The sequence below is a fragment of the Alligator sinensis genome, unplaced genomic scaffold (genome assembly GCF_000455745.1).
Source record: "Alligator sinensis unplaced genomic scaffold, ASM45574v1 scaffold511_1, whole genome shotgun sequence".
Classification (NCBI taxonomy): domain Eukaryota; kingdom Metazoa; phylum Chordata; order Crocodylia; family Alligatoridae; genus Alligator; species Alligator sinensis.
Window position 1 is genome coordinate 241,240 of NW_005842114.1, and position 18,783 is coordinate 260,022.

Here is an 18,783-nt window from a genome sequence, read left to right on the forward strand (position 1 = left end):
CCCAAAATTTCCAGTTTTTCCACATCAGGCCTTGGGATGGAGTTTGGACAGGGGTTCTCCCAACTCCTCTGCCCCAAAAGTATTTTTTCCAGACCCTCTAGCCTTATAGTCATCAGTACCAACTATAGGGTTAGAAGCACACACTGTACAAAATATATTTATAGGCTCATACCATAGACATAGCATACTCATTAGACGGGAAGTTTAGTAAAGTACTTCATTTCTTGCCCTCTCCACAGTAAGGAGGCTGTGCATTTTACCTTTTGCAGTGCTTGATGCAGATGCTGGTCTGGATGACCTCTTACGCTGTCCATTCTCTACATTTTCCTGTGAAGCAGCAGAATCCTCTGTTCTTGAATTTCTTCTACTTGGAGTTTTAGACTTTTCACAACTCTCTTTTGTCTCATTACTAATAAAGTGGGACAAAATATTTCTGATGAAGTGTAAGAAGAATTATGTTTTTCTATGCAACTCAGACAAGTTGGAGATGGACCAGTACCAGTTCCGGACCATTAGTACTGAAGATATGAAACGCTAGAGATACTGGAAGTTTTAGCAGATGAAGAATGACCCGAGTAAGCCAGAGCATAGTCCATTTCTATTAAAAAATTATCAGAGGATATAGAATTGAGAAGTCCTCAAAAGAGTACTTTCAATATTAGAAGACCGAGAAATTAGATGCATTTTAAATTGTCAGCTCTATTTTCCAGCAGATGCCACCATTACTGAAGTCTAGGAAAAGCAAACAAGTTACATTAGAAACTGCTATTATATGGGAATACAGAACTGAAATTGCAGATTAATTTAAAGAATTATATATTCAAGGGAGCAAGTCATCCTTTTGTACTATTAAATAATTACTTCACTGATCTCACTAAATGATTTATTCCCAAACCAAAAAGGCTTTATATTAAGGTGGTTTTAAAGTGTAAAGTTGGCAGCAATTTAAAGTGCAGTTCTGTTTATAAAAGGTTACTTTTAAAAGGGCGTGGTGGGAAGTCCATGTTTATTTTGTCTCAATAACACCAGGTCAGCAATGCTCTGTTTAAAATGACAACACCCTTTAACAAAAAAATCACTAACAAGTCTATAAATTCACCCTCGATGCTTTTCTTCTCATGCACTGACATCAGTAAGTTTCTGCAAACTAAATAAAGTCTTCTGGGTAGAAACATGTTGCCTGTATCTCATTTCTGTCACTATACATTTTTTTATTTTTTTTACGGCAGCACAAATGCTGAACAAATAGACAACAATACGATTTGTTGCAACTACACAAAAGAAAAAATCAGTGGCACAACGATAACTGGTAATAGACTATGCTGCTTTACTGCGGTAGATGCCTATTACCTCTATGACTGCTGCCCTTGTTCAGTCAGACCTGTACCCCAGGTCTGGCTGGGCAAGAAAAAGCCCTTCCCCACTCAGACCCCCACTGTGATTGTAGGGAAACACGTCTGGCTGTGCAAAGAAAGCAGGCAACCACATTCCCCCTTGTCCCTCACCATCAAGGGCAGGACAAGGGGTGGGTGACGTGTTTTGCCCAGTGAAACAGATCAACTGTGCCATGACACAGCTGACCCGCTTCATTCAGCCTTTTCCTAGCCTCAGTGAAACTTCTGTGCAACCCTGTCTTCTGTGGGTTCGCACATGTAACTACTGAACTAAACAATTCTGTTAATAATGCACAAAGAAAAACAATGAAGTTCATGCCATTTTGGATGTGATGGCTCTGCAAGACTTAAAACAATAAATATATATTTTAATCAGAAAACAGAGAGCATATCTACAGAATAGAATTTTTGATAGTTTCTTTTCAGAGATGATGTTTTAAAAGGAAAAAGCTTTACAAAAGTTTGTAGCATAAAGCAACTAATATCTTAAACACAACAGTCAATTTGTGAATGCAATGATAAAAGCCAAACAGGCACTGCCAAGCACGGAAATACAGAGATAAGGCAAGCAGATAGGCAAGTAATTATCCCCATTTTCCCCAAGACATTAGAGGCACAGACAAGTTAAGTGACCTGCCTAAGGGATAGAGTAAGTATCAGACTCTGGCTCAAAACCCATTTGTAAATGCTTTGATATTACATCTGATTCATTAGTTTTGTGCTTCTGCAGATAACTTTTCTTCCCATCTGTAATTTGTAAAATAGAGGTAATCACCATCTACATTGGAAGTGTAATGTGAAGCCTACCCAAATAATGTGTATAACAGTACTATGTAAATATCAAGTCACTAGGAAACATAAATAAATAAATAAATGAGACTCAGGAGGTCTGACTATATAATTTGCGATTAATGCACAAGACTGAGTGAGCCCTTCAGATATCACACAAGACTCACCCTTTCTTGTTTTCACACAAATTGGAAAAATCAAACTAGTCCAAAGCCACCATTGCTGAATTGTAAAATAGTGCCTTTATTACTCTGCATGATACTGGGTTCTTCCAAAGGTGAGCTGGGGCAACACCCACCCACTAGCCACCCACCTGGGTGGCCCCATGAGGTGCCACCACTGTGGAAGTAAGGTTTGGGGCCCCCCACTCAGGGCCCACCAGCAGCTTGCCCCCCCATGAGTTGCCACCAGGCTGCACAGCCCCTGAGCTGCAGTGGGACCCAAGTCCTTCCCTCCGTGGCAGCAGTATCCCCTGGGCGTGGTGCTAGCTGCACAGGTACAGCCCCAGCTTGCAGGCAGCACCTTCCAGATCCAACTTTTCCCCAAGCCCGCACGGGAAGCAGTGCCTGGTGGGCTTCCAGTGCACAGGCTCGGGGAAGAGCTGGATCTGGCAGATGCTGCCTGCCCTGCAAGCTGGGGCAGCATCCGCACAGCTAGCACCACATCCAGGTGGCCCTGGGGAGGCACTGCCACTGCAGAGGGAAAGACCACCATCGCCCCCACCCCCAGCTCAGAGGGTGCATAGCCTGGTGGCAGATCACGCAGGCAGGCACACGGACAGGCTCCACTGAGGGGGGGGGGAAGAACGTGGCTGGGAGCCTGATCCCCCTCTTTCCTCCTTCCAACCCCCCCATGGAGCCTGCCTCTCCCACAGCTGAGATGTGAGCTGCTGGTGGGCACTGTGCTGTCCTTCTACAGCAGTGGTGCCCCCTGGGTGGCATCCACCTGCTAGCAGCCCACCCAGGAGGCCCTGTGGGGTTCTGCTGCTGCGGAGGGAAAGACCAGGGCCCCGCCACTGTTCAGGGGCCACTTGGCCCACCAGCAGCTCACCCCCCTCACCATCCCCTCCCCCGTGGGAGAGACAGGCAGGCTCTGTGGGGTGGGGGGAAAAGAGGGAGACTGGGTCCCTTACTATAGTGTCAGAAGCCCCTAAATTGAAACAGTGGGTTTTTAATAGTTGCAATTAAAAACCCACCATTGCAATTTAGGGGACTAAACACCCATCACATGTACAGCTGGCCTACCTGTACCCTGCCTTCTGCCTAACTCCAGATTAACATGGCTAACTACCTCTCCTTGCACATGAAATTTCAGTTTGGTTTTGCTACAATTAAAGAGAAGGCTAGCTCCCAAAATACATAGAGTTGGGCATTCAGGGCAGCAGGGTGCCAACTCCAGGAATGGGAAGTGGAGTGAAGGAGGCAAAAACATAGCAGCTGCTGCTGTAGCTGCACAATTACAGCTGCCACCATGCTACCGGTATAAGTCACTGCTGCCTCCATCACACCTGCCCTGGGTGCCTGGCTGACTTGTTATGCTTGTGCATCAGACATTTAAGGAGAGACTCTAGTCCCAGAAAATAGCAGATTCTTTTAAGTATTAAATTCAGCACCAATCCTCCCTAAACAAGTTTCATAATGTTAGAATCCTTTTAAATCTTGGTACTCTCTTCTACCATATGGGGACAGTAAAAGCAAAATACAGCATCTGCCAGGGCTTATAAAATTTAGGAGAGCAATCAGGTATTAGATAAAAGCATCAAAAAGCCCCGCTGAAGCACACAATCTATACAGATGCTGGGTGAGCCAGGTTAAACTGATGCAGTTTCTCCTGTGGGCAGGCACTGTACTTGGTGCAGGGGTGGCAAAACAGACTAGCATGAGGTTTCTGACAAAGTGAAACTACAATTAAATCCTCCTACAATCAGTTAAAGGTTTTTCTTATTAAAACGTGGTCTAAGATGCAACTAGGTTAGCATGATCTTGAAAAAAAAAAAATCACACTTCAGTCTGATAAAATAACCATCTGTTGTTGGACTAGTTAAATTATGATTATATTAGCCAAGATCTCTATGTACATGCATGTTTTACAAAATCTTGCCTAATCAGATTTCAGTAGTAAAAATAGGAGCAATCATGCATCAGGTTTTGAAAAACCGATTAATGAAGCTAGCACACACAAAGTAGTTTGAGTTCCCCTCTTCTGGAAAGAACACACAAAAAGCAGTGACCGCTGGAGCCATGCAACACCCTCAAAGAGAAGAAAGCATTGAAACCTTAGGGGATATGAAAAATGGTGTCCAAAAAGGCAGCATCGCATTCAGAAGTTTTAATGTAAGTTCTTCCTACTTAAAAACCTGGATTAGCCAGACTCTGAGGCAAGAAACAGATATGGCAAGAGAATAAAAAAATCCATAACAATGAAGGATTTTAAGTTGTGCAATTCTGGAATAAAGAAAGTCAAAGAGAAAAGAACTTCTTTCAAAGACAGCTACATCACTCCTGGATCTACAGACGTTATCTACTTACCTCTGACCAGCAACTACTGCAGCACTTGCTTCAAGTTCTGCAAGAAAAAGACATATGCTAAGAGTCATGTATCTGGATGGTATGTCACTACCATGCTGATTTTCAAACTACACTTGATGGCAAATGTTGAATCATAACAAGAAAATACACATGCATATTGTATTTTATGAAGCCCAGTCTATTTTGAAATATTGTCAGTGCTATATGCAGTACATTTTTCTGATTGAGGTAATGAGTCGCCTCATACTAAAGAAATACAACCCTCTAATCTCATATTTTGCCTCCCCTAAAAAAGGGATGCCCAGCTTGTTGAGTAACTTCTCTCCTCTGAGAATGATAATTAGTCCTCTCACAATAAAACCATCCTATTCAGATGAAAAGCTGAACTATCAAATCAATGACCCATCTATATCAATATTTTATCAATGGAATACTGAGCCAGCACTAGCTGCTTCACAGAAAGGCTGAAGAAATCCTGCTGAAGGCAGTGGTATAATAGCTTACCTGTCAAGATTTTTCCCTCCACCTGAACCTTTCTTTGGGTTGGTAACTGACTTCAGCACTTACAGCCCCTTTCAAAGCTCTTGTGAATTTCCAAACCCCACCCCAGCCTTAAAAAGCACAAGTCTGGATAATCTGAAACATAATATTTATCCAGGAATTTCACCTTAATGATACTTTGTGGCAACAAGCTGCAGTCTTACTGGGATGTCTCCCACCCTCTCCCTCCCCCAATTTGGAATTTGATGCATTCGGACCATGCTATCACGGCTGCAAGATCACAGTCCCAGAGCAGCTCCCTGCCCAGCTGTGCACCTTGCCAGCGCTGCTAGAGCAGGTCTCCATGGAAACTGTGGCCCCACAGCATCACGGCCCCACCACTGCTGGGGTCTCTATGGAAACCAGCCACAGCAATGTGGCCAGGGGCTGCTGGGAAATACAGTCTACCATGGGCCAGATCCAGCCCACAGGCCAGACTCTGTCCACCCATGAGTTAAGGTAGTCTATATACTCATAATAATTTACATTTAATAATATATTGCATTCTCTCTCTCTGAAAGATTAATATTTTTAAAATTTCTCTATGATCTGTTTTTTATTTTTAAAAAACTGCTGCAGAATGATGGTAATCAGCCATTTCCCCAAAAAGGTTAACAATATTAGAATGCAAACGTTGTGTTCCTGCTCACTTGCCCCAATTAAGTTCTCATCTTCATATGCTGCTTTGGTACTAAATTGTACTTCTTTATATTTAAAAAGTTACAAAAAAGCCCATAACAACACACCACTCATATTCTGTGGCAACACTGAAATAAAAAAAGCAATTTGCTTCTTTGACAGAAATTGTATGCACTCCTTTTGTCATTTTAGCTACACTGAATATGTATTTTCTTCCTACTTCTGAGCCTTAAGTGAAATCACTCATGGCATCAAATATGCTGCACATAAAGTCTTCCATCTTAAGTTTTTTGCTGCACAACAGGATTAAAGGGAAGAAAGGTTTTTTGAATACCCAAAATACCTAAAAAAAGTGAAAAAAATTATTAAGAACCTACAAAGACTTTCGGAAAACCAAACAAGCCACAAAAAACGTTATATTACGTTAAAAATTCACAAGTACAGCTATACTACTTGGGTGCTATAAAAACAGCACTCTAGAAGCCACAAATGGATTGCATTACCTTCCAATTAAGTGTTAAGTTTTGTGTTAAATTCAAATACAGGTTTTAATATGCCAGTGGAATTTCTGACACACAAGGGTAAGAAGCAGGTGGAAGAACAGTACCATGCAAAGTACATACCTATACTTTGTAGTAGCTCCTGATGTACTCCTGCTTTTTCCTCCACTAAGCCAATCCCAATTTGCTCAGCTGGTAAACCACTGTGGTTATTATTAGTGCTTGGGGCTGCAGGTGGAAGCTCTTGGATTGCTGGAGTGGTTACAACTGACAGTACATTTGTGGGAGGAGTGTTGCTTGATAAACTTGAAGATACAGAAGCAGAAACAGTAGCAGCAGTGCTTACACTCAGACTGCCAGGCCCAGAAGTGCTCTGTTTTATAAGACTGGGTACTGGAGGTGTCACTGTTTTACCGTCTACCTCTACAGGCAATTGCTCTGTCCCCAGACTGTTAGGGACCGACATTTCTAGTCCCTGGCCATCAGCTTCTCCATCCAAAACATACTGATCCTCCCCTTTCTCAAGAGAGCCTGTAACTTTTTTACATGCTTTGGTCAGCAAAAATTGACCAATCTTGTCCACCTTTCCCTTTCCCTTACTAGACGAAACTGGACTTCGCCTGTTTCCAGAAGATCCTGGACTACTTGTAAGAAGAGGCGAAACCACAGATCCACACTGCGTTGTTGTTACAGAGCACTGGTCAGTTGATATATTAGCTTGAGAGGCAGCCTCCTCTAAGCTAAAGTCTTTGACTTGTTGAACAGGGGGATGTGAAGGAACATTCAAAGATGCCGTAGATGGGGGAGAAGGAAGCTGAATAGGAGTTGCCAGTGGATTAAGAACCAGTGACCTGCTTGTTGGAATATTTGGGACAGAACTATTAGACGATGTACTAGGAGGAGCAGGCCCAGAGGAGAACTTTATGTTCTGTGGTATATGCAAGGGACCAACAACTGCAACCGACTGAGGCATTAAGCTGGAGTTAGTGCTCATGGAGGCTGCTGGTATTGTACTTGGTTGAGATCCTTTCATAACCTGAATTATTGAGGATGAGTTTATAAAAACTGGTGTAATGAACTGTGGTCGGGTATTAGGCTGAACTGCTGACTGTCCCTCAGAAACCATAACTTTGTTACCTACATTAGGCATTGTGACAACAGTAGACACTAATGTAGGTTGTAAATGAGATGGTAATGGTGTTGATGTGTTAGCAGAAGATGTAATGGGGTTTGAAGTTACAAAAACTGTTATCTGGTTGGGTGGTAAAGGAGTGGAAATAGAAGAGGAGCTAACAGGCCGTTGTAATACTGGAGGAACAGGCTGAGTAACATTTGAATTCATCTCTCCGAGTTCTTGGTGCACTTGGTTTGAACAGCCTTCATTATTCTGAGACAAGCTTAGGGAATTAGCAGGTTCTTTGCTTGAAGAAGAATCCTGTAGTGGAGGAATGACAGCTATCTTCTTTAGTTCTTCCCCAGAGGTCACCATTGGTGGTATATCAAGACTGGTAAGCCCAGGAGGCTTTATAGTTACATTAGGAGCACCAGAATTATCAAGAAGTTGGCTTAATGAAGTTGGTGCCTCTCTCATAGCTGAAGATACCATTGTCTTGCTTTCCTCCAAGCTGGGAAGCTTGCTGGTATCTAAAGATTGTCCATCTTTTTTTGGTTCTTCAGGAACCATCATTTTGATTTCTTGGCTAGGAATGCCCTTCAGTTCAACATTAGGCTGGTCTTTACTACCTTGGACAACCTGTGCATTCTGACATTCATTGTCTTGAGAAACAGCAAGGCTCTCGTCACCAAAGGTACAGAAACTGCAGGATTCTGGTTGTTCAGCATATTATTATTTGGAAAAGTTGTAGTTATAGGTGCTGGCAAAGAAGTTGGACCAACCATCATATTTCTTTGCAATTCCAGGTTCTGTAAGAGCGCTGGGTTCTGCTGAGTTACAAGGGCTAGTTTAGCTGCTTTCGAATTTTGTCTGCCAGGACTCGGTGTGGTTTTCCTACTAGATCCAGGACTAGACCTTCTGCTATTGCTTGGACTTGCTCGCTTTGTCCCTGCAGTGTTGGCTTGCTTTCCTGAACTGACAGCCACATTATCCAACTTATGCGATTGTGGAGCAGAAAAACTAGACTGATTGTTAATTGAAAGATTTGATGGGGCTTGCCCGATGGCCTTCAGAGTAGTTGGATTAAGACCCTGCTGATCAAATCCTCTATTAAGGTTAGGTCTAGGAGGTAAAGGAATATTAATCTGGGGAGGGAAGAGACCAGCAATAGAAGCATTAAGTCTTTCTGGAGATAAGCTTATTTCTGAAGGTTCTGTGCTAGGTGGACGGTTATTAGGAGTCTGAGGATAGTATGGTCTTGGGCTTGCTCTGTTTGGGGTTTTGGGCCTTGAAGTTTGAGATGGGGCAGCAACATTTGGGAAATGGTGTGTAAGAGAGCCAGGTAGAGAATTAGACTGCTGCTGAGGACTTGCACCTTGTGGATTTGAAAGTGGAGAGAGTCCAGGTTTTGGACCTGTCATCATGAGCTGATTTTGTGAAACTACTAAATGAGATGTCATATTATTTTGAGTTCCTGATACTGGAGGGACTTCAACACCATTTCCTTCTGGAAGTGAGGGTACAGATGAAACCTCTCCCAGAGGTGAAGTGGAAGGATTCTGTATATTATCTTGATAAACCACCTTTCTTGCATTATTTCCTAGAGAAGGATTGCCTGCCAAAGGCATTCTTTGCTTATCAGGGGATGGAGGCACTGATCCAGGACCCTGTAAGCTAACCATTACTGGCATGTTGCCACTTTGCTGTATTGGCATTCTTTGGGTCTCTGGATTTAGAGGGCCTCTAGGTGGATGAACACCTTGTGGCACAGGAAGCCTGACTGATTTGGGATCCTGCTGCATCATAAGCATCATCATCATTTGCTGCTGCTGGGTCTGAGCCTGTGCCTGTGGTGGTGGTGGTGGTGGTTGCTGCTGCTGCTGTTGTGCATGTTGCATAATTTGAGATGGTATCTGCTGAAGAGGCCTTTGTTCAACTGGCTGAGATGGATAACCTGAAATGAGAAATAAAATTAAATTATGTGCTTTCTTAGAAACTTCAGACAAAGCAAAAAATACAACAGGAACACAAGTGAATTCCTGGGTTGCAGCGTCCAGCACAAGAGCCATTTAATAATACAAAAAAATTAAAAGCAAACAAAAAACACAAGGTATCATCAAAGTTGTAAAGAGGCATATATCTATCTATCTATCTAATCACTTAATATACAGCTAATGTTCAGGACCTTGACTTGCAGGAGGCAAGTATTATTATGTCTTAGCTACCCTTCTGTCTGACAAACAAATCTTTGCAGCTGTGTCTTCATAGCTTTCTTTCCCGACTTATGAATTCAGAGTTGAAGTGCAAAATGTGCACACGTGTGCACTCACTTGCATGAACACATATGTATGCACAGATATGGACACATTGGAGGGGAAAAAACTTAAATAGCAGCTGAGGTGCTTTGAGGAACAAGTCCGTGGTTAAGATGTGACAGCTTCTGTGGTATCCTGCAAAATCCTGTAACATGCAACAGAAATGCCAAAAACAGCATTATGAACTTAGAACATAGCATGGTTAAATAACTGAAATGTCCTCCAAGGACTTTAGACTCAATCCCTCTACCACAGGCAGAGGGTTTTCCATCTCTAACTTACATTACTTAAGAATACTTCTCAGTACAGTAAATTAGGAAATACTTAATATTTTCAAAGCATCTCTAATAATCTGACAGTTCTAATGTTAGCACTCTTGGAATGGGAAAAAGTAGAAAAATGTGTATCAGTAAAGTATTTAAAAGTTGGCAAGAAAAACAGATAACTTCTACACATAGGTAAAGAAATGTGTCTTTAAAAAGAAGTAGTGTCTGAATCAATGTCCTTTGAGACGAACAGGCCAAGTATTAAAACACAGACAAGGACCAAAAAAAGATACTAGTAGAACAAATCCTAAAATTACCTCTAAACCACAGACAAATTTCTTGCTTTATAGTACAAAGAAACAAAAGTAGCAGATGCCAAAATACAGAATAAAACAGAGGTCCCAACTCAAACTAAGCACTAGTAGTTCACCACAAACAACAAATGAGGAACAAATTAAAATGTTCAAATGGGGACACGTCACAGGAGATTAACATGCTAGCACTAGATTAGTCTAATCTGAGCACTGTAAATTAAAAAAGATTTAGGCATATCAACAGCTTCTACACATCTTATATGCTTTTTTCTTTTGACCCACAGGTTGTATAAATTAATGCAGTAGTCCTCTCCATTGCAATTTAGGCTTAAGCATCTATCACTTGTGACAAACCAAAGTCAAAGCAACTCTCTTTCAGACACCTTTTGATGACATCCCTCAGAAGCAGACAGTCTCTTATGCAGTTTTGATCTTATCCTCATCTCAAAGAAAAGAATACCAAACATTGTAGTTTCTGGTATGCAAACAACTACATGGCCAGCCTACAGCAAATGACAGACATTAAGGACTATTTTCTACACTTGCCTCTTTGCACACCTATCTACTGGATAACCTATTCCTCTAACATTGGAGGATTTGACAGAGGCGTGGCTGCTACAGCATTAAACTGGTGGACACAGTATTTACAAAGGATGAAAGTTTTGGCAGCATACAAAAGTGAACTGAGCACAACTGCAGGATAGAGTAGGTTAATGGGTTAATGCTCTGTTGGTCCCGAATTCTGCTTTCCAGGTGTCTAAATTTGTGAGAGCTGCTTGAATTCTGTTCACCAACCTGTAACAGGAGAGTTGTCCTCCACAACAACATCTCCAAAATATGGCAACTGCTTTGATATCTTTAAAAGGACATTAAAATAATGGGCTTGCAATATGCATCACCAGGAGTGGATTGTTAAAATACTTCTGTGAACTGCAAAGTGATCCACAATAATAAAGATCACACTGAGTGAGCAAATCATCCACACAAAGTAGATCACACATCCAGTTTTTCCATGTTTGGTAGAGACATACAGACAGACTGGACAGTTTTCAATTCATTTGTGCGTGGATATGTATACAAGTTTATTTATTTATTTTTTTTTGCTTCAGTCTGGATCACAACTGCAAGGTGAAAAATGGAACCTTGCTTGACGTCTTGTCCAATTGAGAAAGTATAGCTACTATATCTTCACCACAAGTGCCTTCTTGCAACTAGTGAACAGGTCTCATGAATGATACTACACATCCATGTTTGCTAACATGGACTATATGCAATCCCCTGCTCACTGTAATGAAGCTTAATTGAAATTAATAAATACAGCATAATTAGGCACTTATTGTTCCATTTTTTTTTCTCGTCAGAAAATGAATATAATGCCCACAGTACTCTAAGATGCTCAAAAACTACACTGGTTTTCAGGAAGCACTACTTCCCCTACAGATTGGTGAAATGTTTACATGTGAACAGTTCACAACGGCACAGAGTAAAGATATTCCTCTGTAACAAGCACTGTCAATTTTCTTCTTAGAGATCATGATAAGGGCAGCATTAAAGTGTGGGGAAGCTCCCCAACCTCTCAAAAGCTGAGAAATCAAGTCAAAAGCTTATGATGACTAATATGTAAATACCATATGACTATATTCATAAATACTGCAACTAACATAGCATCTATTTCAAGGGCTTTCCCATTTCTGGAGTGGTTGATGCCTTAAGAATTTCCTCCAAAACTTTGTCCACAGAAGGTTGTTAGATTTCATAAGTGGCATCATCAACAGTGGAGGATTAAGGAGGCCACTAGAGTGTTCCCACCAGTGACCAAGAGTTTGGTTGTGAACATCAAGTAGTGTGCTTCCATCTATATATTTCACTGAAAAAATGGCTGCCTTTAGGTCAAAAAAACTTCTTGTAATGTAACGGAAGATTTTAATGTCCTCTTATTTGCATGGAGCTGAATTTCACCTGCCTTGTCATTCCACCATTAATATTTCATCATTTGCAGCTTCCTTTGACTATCGTTTGATCTCATGAAATTCCAAGTTAGCTGCCTAAAACAATGCATGATCATGTTCATCAAGCCAGCTGGTATGACATCAAATCCAGAAGTCAAAAACTTCTGCAGAGGATTCATCAACAATATTGCAAAGCTGGCTTGATTCAGGGTTGAGTTTATCAAATAAGATATTTCCTTATATCTGTGCTTTCAACCAGCTGATTTTCTGCTTTGGGTTCAGTTTTTGCTTTGGGTTCAGTTTCCTACAAAAAGGTACAATTTTGGGTTCAAAAGCTTCAATTTTTAAATCTGAGCTTACAGCACATAAGAAGGTGCATGTGCACAGTGTTGTTTTCTACCTCTGTGTTCAATACTAACATCCTGGACGTCACACTTCTATGCCAGGATTTTATCTAAAAGGTGACAGGGTTTTGCCCCAAATTGCCCTATCATGCAGACAGTTTTAAAGAAGGGGTCTTAGCAATGGCCATATCATGTTCTGTATACTTAGAAGGAAAAACCAGCTCTAGCGACCAGTTTTGCTTAAGGGGTATATAAATTTCCCTAGAACTACGGACTATGACAGATGGCCATTTTCCACTGTGTGCACTAAGTTGCCAAGGACATTAAAGTTTGTCCAAAGGGTTCACTCTATGAAGAGTAATGTCCAAAGATTATAGAAGTATCTCTCATCAAGATTAGTCCTGACTGGAGCAGAGACATAACTAAGACATCCCATGGATCTGTCTCAACTGAAACTAACAATACAGAAGCATTCCACCCATGGATAAAGACTACCTCAGTCACAGCCAACTCACTGTGCTGTTACCCATTGTCTGGCCTATGCCAAACCTTCTACTAACTAGTAGCTCTTCTTAGCTGGTCACACATAAGATGTCCCTATTAAAATAGAAGAAGTGATACATTACTGACCTCATACTGGATTTTTCTTTAATCCAGTCTCACTCAAAACAGCAGCGATCACTTCAGACTAGCCCAGAAATAGGTGCTATTTGACATCCTAACACAATCAACAAGAGAGGCATTTTCCTAGGAAACAAATCAAAAATACTCCAAACACTAATTTTATCTCCTAAAACTATATTGTGATAATACTGTTGCTCAAAATAGCAGTGTTAGACCTCACTTAAACAATTAATTTTCACTGAAACAAACAAAAACAAAGAGAATATTGGCCACATGATTATAGTAAATTACACATTAAACTGTTACTCCTGCGTAATCTTACTCATTTCAACAGGATACTAGAAGCATAATGCAGAGCACTATTTGACCATATTCCATTACATTCTAAAAACATTATTGAAACAATCAGACAATAAGCACTATTACTTGCAAGAGAACAGGAAAACACCAGATGCCAACATGTAGGACAGCAAGATATTATTATATCTTAACAGATCAATAAATACTATATTGTATTAAAATGCTTATGCTAAAAACTTATTATTACCTGCTGGTCTGTTTGTGAAATCTGAAAGTTTAGGGCCAGTGTTATCTAAGTTTATTCCTTGATCTCCAGACAACGATGATTGATCAGTCTCCTCCAAGCCAGCTGGACGGGTCTCTGAAGAACTGAAGGAAAAAATATTTTTAATTAAACAGCACTTCCAAAGCCAGTGCCAAAATCTGTTCAGAATGTGCTTAAATTATTTACCACTGAATAATAAATCATTTTTAGCACTTTTTCTTTGTACTTCTCAAACTACTTCACTGAAATGTGGAAGTATCACTATCTCCATTTCAAAGACAGGCAAAAGACACAGGTAAGTTAACTTGAGACATGCTGAACGTCATACATATATGTATCAGTGGCAGAGGAAAATGGAACCCAGAGCCCTACATGTCCACCTGAGTGCCTTAATATATTAGATCCAAGGAAGGTAATATAAAACTTAAAAGCTCCGTTGATCTAGGATCTTATTTTTGTCTGCCTTGCTTTACTCTTGAATCCAAGTTTGGTACCCAAGATGAATGCTAATATCTATTTCAAAGACTATGCTACATTAGTTTTATTTGAAACATCATCTTTTTAACAATGACAGTTGGGACATGCCTGCATATAACTGGTAGAAGGATGCAATTATACTGCAATAGGCCAGCACTGTAATTTTAAGCACCGTACTCGTAAGAGGATGGTTCAATATGTCGAATTCTTTTAACAACATTACAGCAAAATCAAGTGAGATATTGACACAAGGGCCAAGTACAGACATTACGCTTTTACCAGCATAAATGATAAGAAACTGGTTTATACCCATAACAGAAGTTGAGTACACACAAACTGGTTTAAAAATGACACAGCTTGGTCTAAGATTTGCACCCAAACCAAAAGGTGAACATGTGTTCTGTTTGCTACCAATCTGAACTCCACTGCTTACAAAAACCATGCAACTTAGATTGATTCCACCTCAGGCTTTTTGAATGTCTGTACCTAGCCAAGAGGTTATCACTACAGACTCATGCAGAAGTAACAATTACAACGTAACAACTGTTGTGCAGTCCTGAGCAGCTACTCCCCCTCCTCTTTTGAAACCACTGCAACTATTTGTTTGTGCATAACCTCTGCACGTAACATTTCTCAATGTGCCAACCCCTTCACTACAAACATTCAGATCTGAAGTATAACATCTAATAGCAAAAATATTACTCTGGTTGATAAGTCCTCCCCCAGTAAAATACTTTTCCGTAAGAGATGTGCTACAGTCCTTTTTTCCAAATAGTGAACGAAGACATGCGAACCTAGAGGGAAAGCATGAGCAGAGCCAGCCCAACCTACATGGAATACACATGACTCTACAGCAATATCCCCTATTTTTTTGTATGTTGCACTCCCCACCCCTTGCTTTCATTTAAAGCAGAAGTCTCTGATTTTCCATGCATATTGGGAGGTTGTGACTTGATGTGTATGCCCCATCCTGAGTGTAAACAAGAGACCTTCCCCTTAGTCTCCCAGTTAGAAGCATACTGACCCTCTTCCCAAATGGCATAACTCTCATAATGTTTTTTTGCCCAACAGCAGCAGTAGATTCCCTCACAGCTGGGGAAGCTTTCCTACCAAGTTGTATTATAATATATGCAGCTGTTAGAGGTCTGTATAAAATAGCTCTATACAGGAGAGCTTTAGGTTTAGGAGTAAACATACCAAGTGCATTTTTACTGTATTCTGTTAATGCCTTTGATGTTTACTCTTCATATACAGGGGCATTTTCAACCCCTGCTCCAAAGCACAACATTGCTTTGTAGCAACCAAGATGTGATAGTGAGGTGGTGTCTGGCACACATTCGCGTGCCCCCGTCTTTAATATTCTTTAGCTTATTTTAAAAAACTGCCTGAACAAACAGGATTTGATAAGAGAAGCTGGGATATTAAACTTAAAAGATACTTGAAAGATTATATAGGAGTAAAGTATTAAACTTTTTTACATTTAAACTACTTTAAGCTACTTAGGAGTATTAAACTACTTTTAAAACTATTTTACAACTACTTTTAAACAGGGCTCTTTAAACTGAAGGTCAATTTTTTGTTCTGTACTTAAAAATACATTTTCATTCTAATTTCTGTTGCTCACATAAAAGACAAGAGCAGAAAAAAGATTTCATTTTAGATGAACAAACTATTTTTAATGACACATTTAGGCATTCTCCTATGCTGGTATGGTTTCAGTTCACAAATGGACAGCTGCAATTTTGTACCACTGAATTAATGCAACTCAGCTGCAATTTCTGAAAGAAAAATAAAACATGGGAACCACACGCGTGTGTGTGCGCATGCTGATCCAACTAATTGTGTTTCAGTGAAATTTGCTGTCCGCAGGAGCTGTTTTTGCAAAGAAATCTGTTTTTTGCTCTTGATGCACAAGGAACTGATCTAAAGTCAAGTTAAAAAAAAAAAGATTCAAAGGGAAGCACAAAGCATAGAACTTCCTTAAGCAGAACCAAGAAATAGTTGGAGAATGATAAAGAGAAGGATGCCTAAGAGCAGGGTTGCTTTGTCTATAAACCAAACTAAGGCCCTACCAGAGAACAGGAACATTTTAATGAGACTATACTCTTAAAATACAACTGAACGGCCTGCTACTAAGCTATGCCAAATTTAGAATAAAACTGCTATCCTGTGTCCAGGTAAGGGAGCAGTACTCTGTAAAAAGAATACAAAGAAATCAAAGCACTACTAGCAAAAATAAAGTATAGTAGAAAAAGCAAAATCCAAAGAGAGTCCATTTTTGTATGTGCTTTTCATGTGATCTCAAAACACTTAAGGAGTTTGTACTGCCAATAATTCTCCCAGTTTAATACCAGAAAGAGGTAGGGAGGAGGGAGCACTTAGAAAGCTGTCAGAACCTCACAACAAACAACTTCAGAACTTCGTAACATACAGCATTACACAGCCTTAGAAGCTCAGAGACAGCTTTACAGAATTACAGTATATTATTGATACCATCTCAGCTCACAATAAAGCTGAATGAGAATTAATAAACTGGCATATGAAAAAAACAAAATATTAACCTCACCTTCTGTTAAAGTCATTTTAATCATTAACAGATTTTGTTTCCTAGAAATACGAGCCACTTTTGTTTCCCTCTGTGCTATTTTGTTGTTTCTGTGGAAGGAAGGCAGCCAACTAAAGCTCCTGTAATTTTATCAAAAACTGTTAGAATTGTAGCTTTTCCCTCCATTTGCCTTGGCACCCTCTATCCAGTCCTCAGCCTGGCTTTGGAATCATGGCGGTGCTTCCCCATGCTTGAAGCACTCCGATTGGCTGATGGAAACAACCAATCACTGTGCAAATAAAGCATTACGGACAGAGGCAGACAGACTTAGGCTTTTATAATATTAGAATTACATAGAAAAAAACATGATTAAAAAGAGTATTAGTGAAGTTGTGAAGTATAACATCCTAAAGTTAGGAAATACCAGAAATAAGGTTGCCTGCACAACCTTAACTTGGTCTGGCTGTATGTAGGCAGTATAGTACAGCCTTTAATTACATGCTTCCTGTACTTTTCTTAGGACCACAGCTGTCTTCATTATGGGGAAGGGACCTGTTCTGGAGATCAGTGAGGATTATCTAAGAAAGAAGATTCCTGTGTCTCAAACCCCAGATTCATTTCAGTGGTTCCAGAAATGGAAAGAGGCAAAATAAACAAGACTGAGAAGAGATGATCTCTTGGTTAAGGCACCTGAAAGCTGCCCAAAAGAACTGGACACTGTTCCTTTGACAGCATTCCTACCTGACACTAATCAAGACAAATTCAAAATAAACGAGGGCCCATCATTTAGTGCCAAACTTGAAGCCATGGGTTTCAAGTCTGATTTCTAGTAGTAGCAAATACCCACCTCTGCAACTGAAGTCGTGGAGAGCCATGCCTCAACTACCAAGTGTCATATAATGCAAGCACCCTTGAAAAATTAGCTCTTAAATATATCTTAAATTGCTAAATTAACTATACTTTTGATCTTGGTACCTCTATATCTTACTTCCACATCTGCAAAATGGGGTAACATCATCCTCTCATCTCAGAGGAGTATTGTGCATGTAAGTTCACTAATGGTTTGTGATGAACACCCACAGAATTCTTAATTTCCTTGTGGTGCTGTCTTCAGAGCAGTGTGTGAAGAGTGTTGTTAAATAAGTACTGGGGAGCATGCATTAAAATGTAAAGAAAAAGTGACATGTTGAATAGGTGCTCAGTAGGTAAACCTTATCCATCCTGTCGCTCTCAATCAGGTCTATCCTATGGCAAAAGATAGTAAGTGATGAATCTAATTAAAGGCTATGTCATAATACACTTACAAGGAGCTAAATCAGGGATGCACAGGCAACCCCAGCTATGATATTTCCTAATTTTTGAATGCTCAACTTTGCACGTACAAAATTTCTTGGCCTTTTTTTTTTTTTTTTTTTTTAACAGCAAACTGAAAAATACCCCCAAATCTGTCCCATATTCTACTGACACCCAGATGGCTGGAATCATAAAATTCACCACATGCTTTTGCTGCTTAAGCTAATGGAACTAGTAGGCTGTTGTCTTCTATGTGGACCAGGAACAGAAGGGCATGGGAAAAATGGTCAGTGACTTTCAGGTATTTACCACAGACAAGGAATGATGTGAATGAGAACCCTGGGTTCATTCCAGGTTGTGAAAGGGAATCTCCTCTATTTCCCCCATAAGCATTAACCCTTTTGACCTGTTCTTCCAACCTAGCCAGTTTCTGTCTGCTCTGTTCCCTAACTCTCCTAACCCTATTTCCAGCCTATTGACAGTTCCTGTCTCCACACCTGAGGTTTCTTATTCTAGTCCTTCACATTGCCCTATGAGTCCCAACCTCCCCACTTCAAGAACTTCTAGTTTCTATTTCTCCTCCCATT

General features: G+C 40.4%; 1 protein-coding gene across 1 annotated transcript in view; it reads right to left on the reverse strand.

Moving 5' to 3' along the window:
• The window catches only part of NCOA6 (nuclear receptor coactivator 6), a 78,488-nt gene that overhangs the window by 20,384 nt on the left and 39,321 nt on the right, over positions 1-18,783 (reverse strand). Inside the window, 5 exon segments of the mRNA XM_006024688.3 lie at positions 261-409; positions 4,712-4,748; positions 6,514-8,190; positions 8,193-9,458; positions 13,864-13,985. Coding sequence (XP_006024750.1) covers positions 261-409; positions 4,712-4,748; positions 6,514-8,190; positions 8,193-9,458; positions 13,864-13,985 — 3,251 coding nt within the window.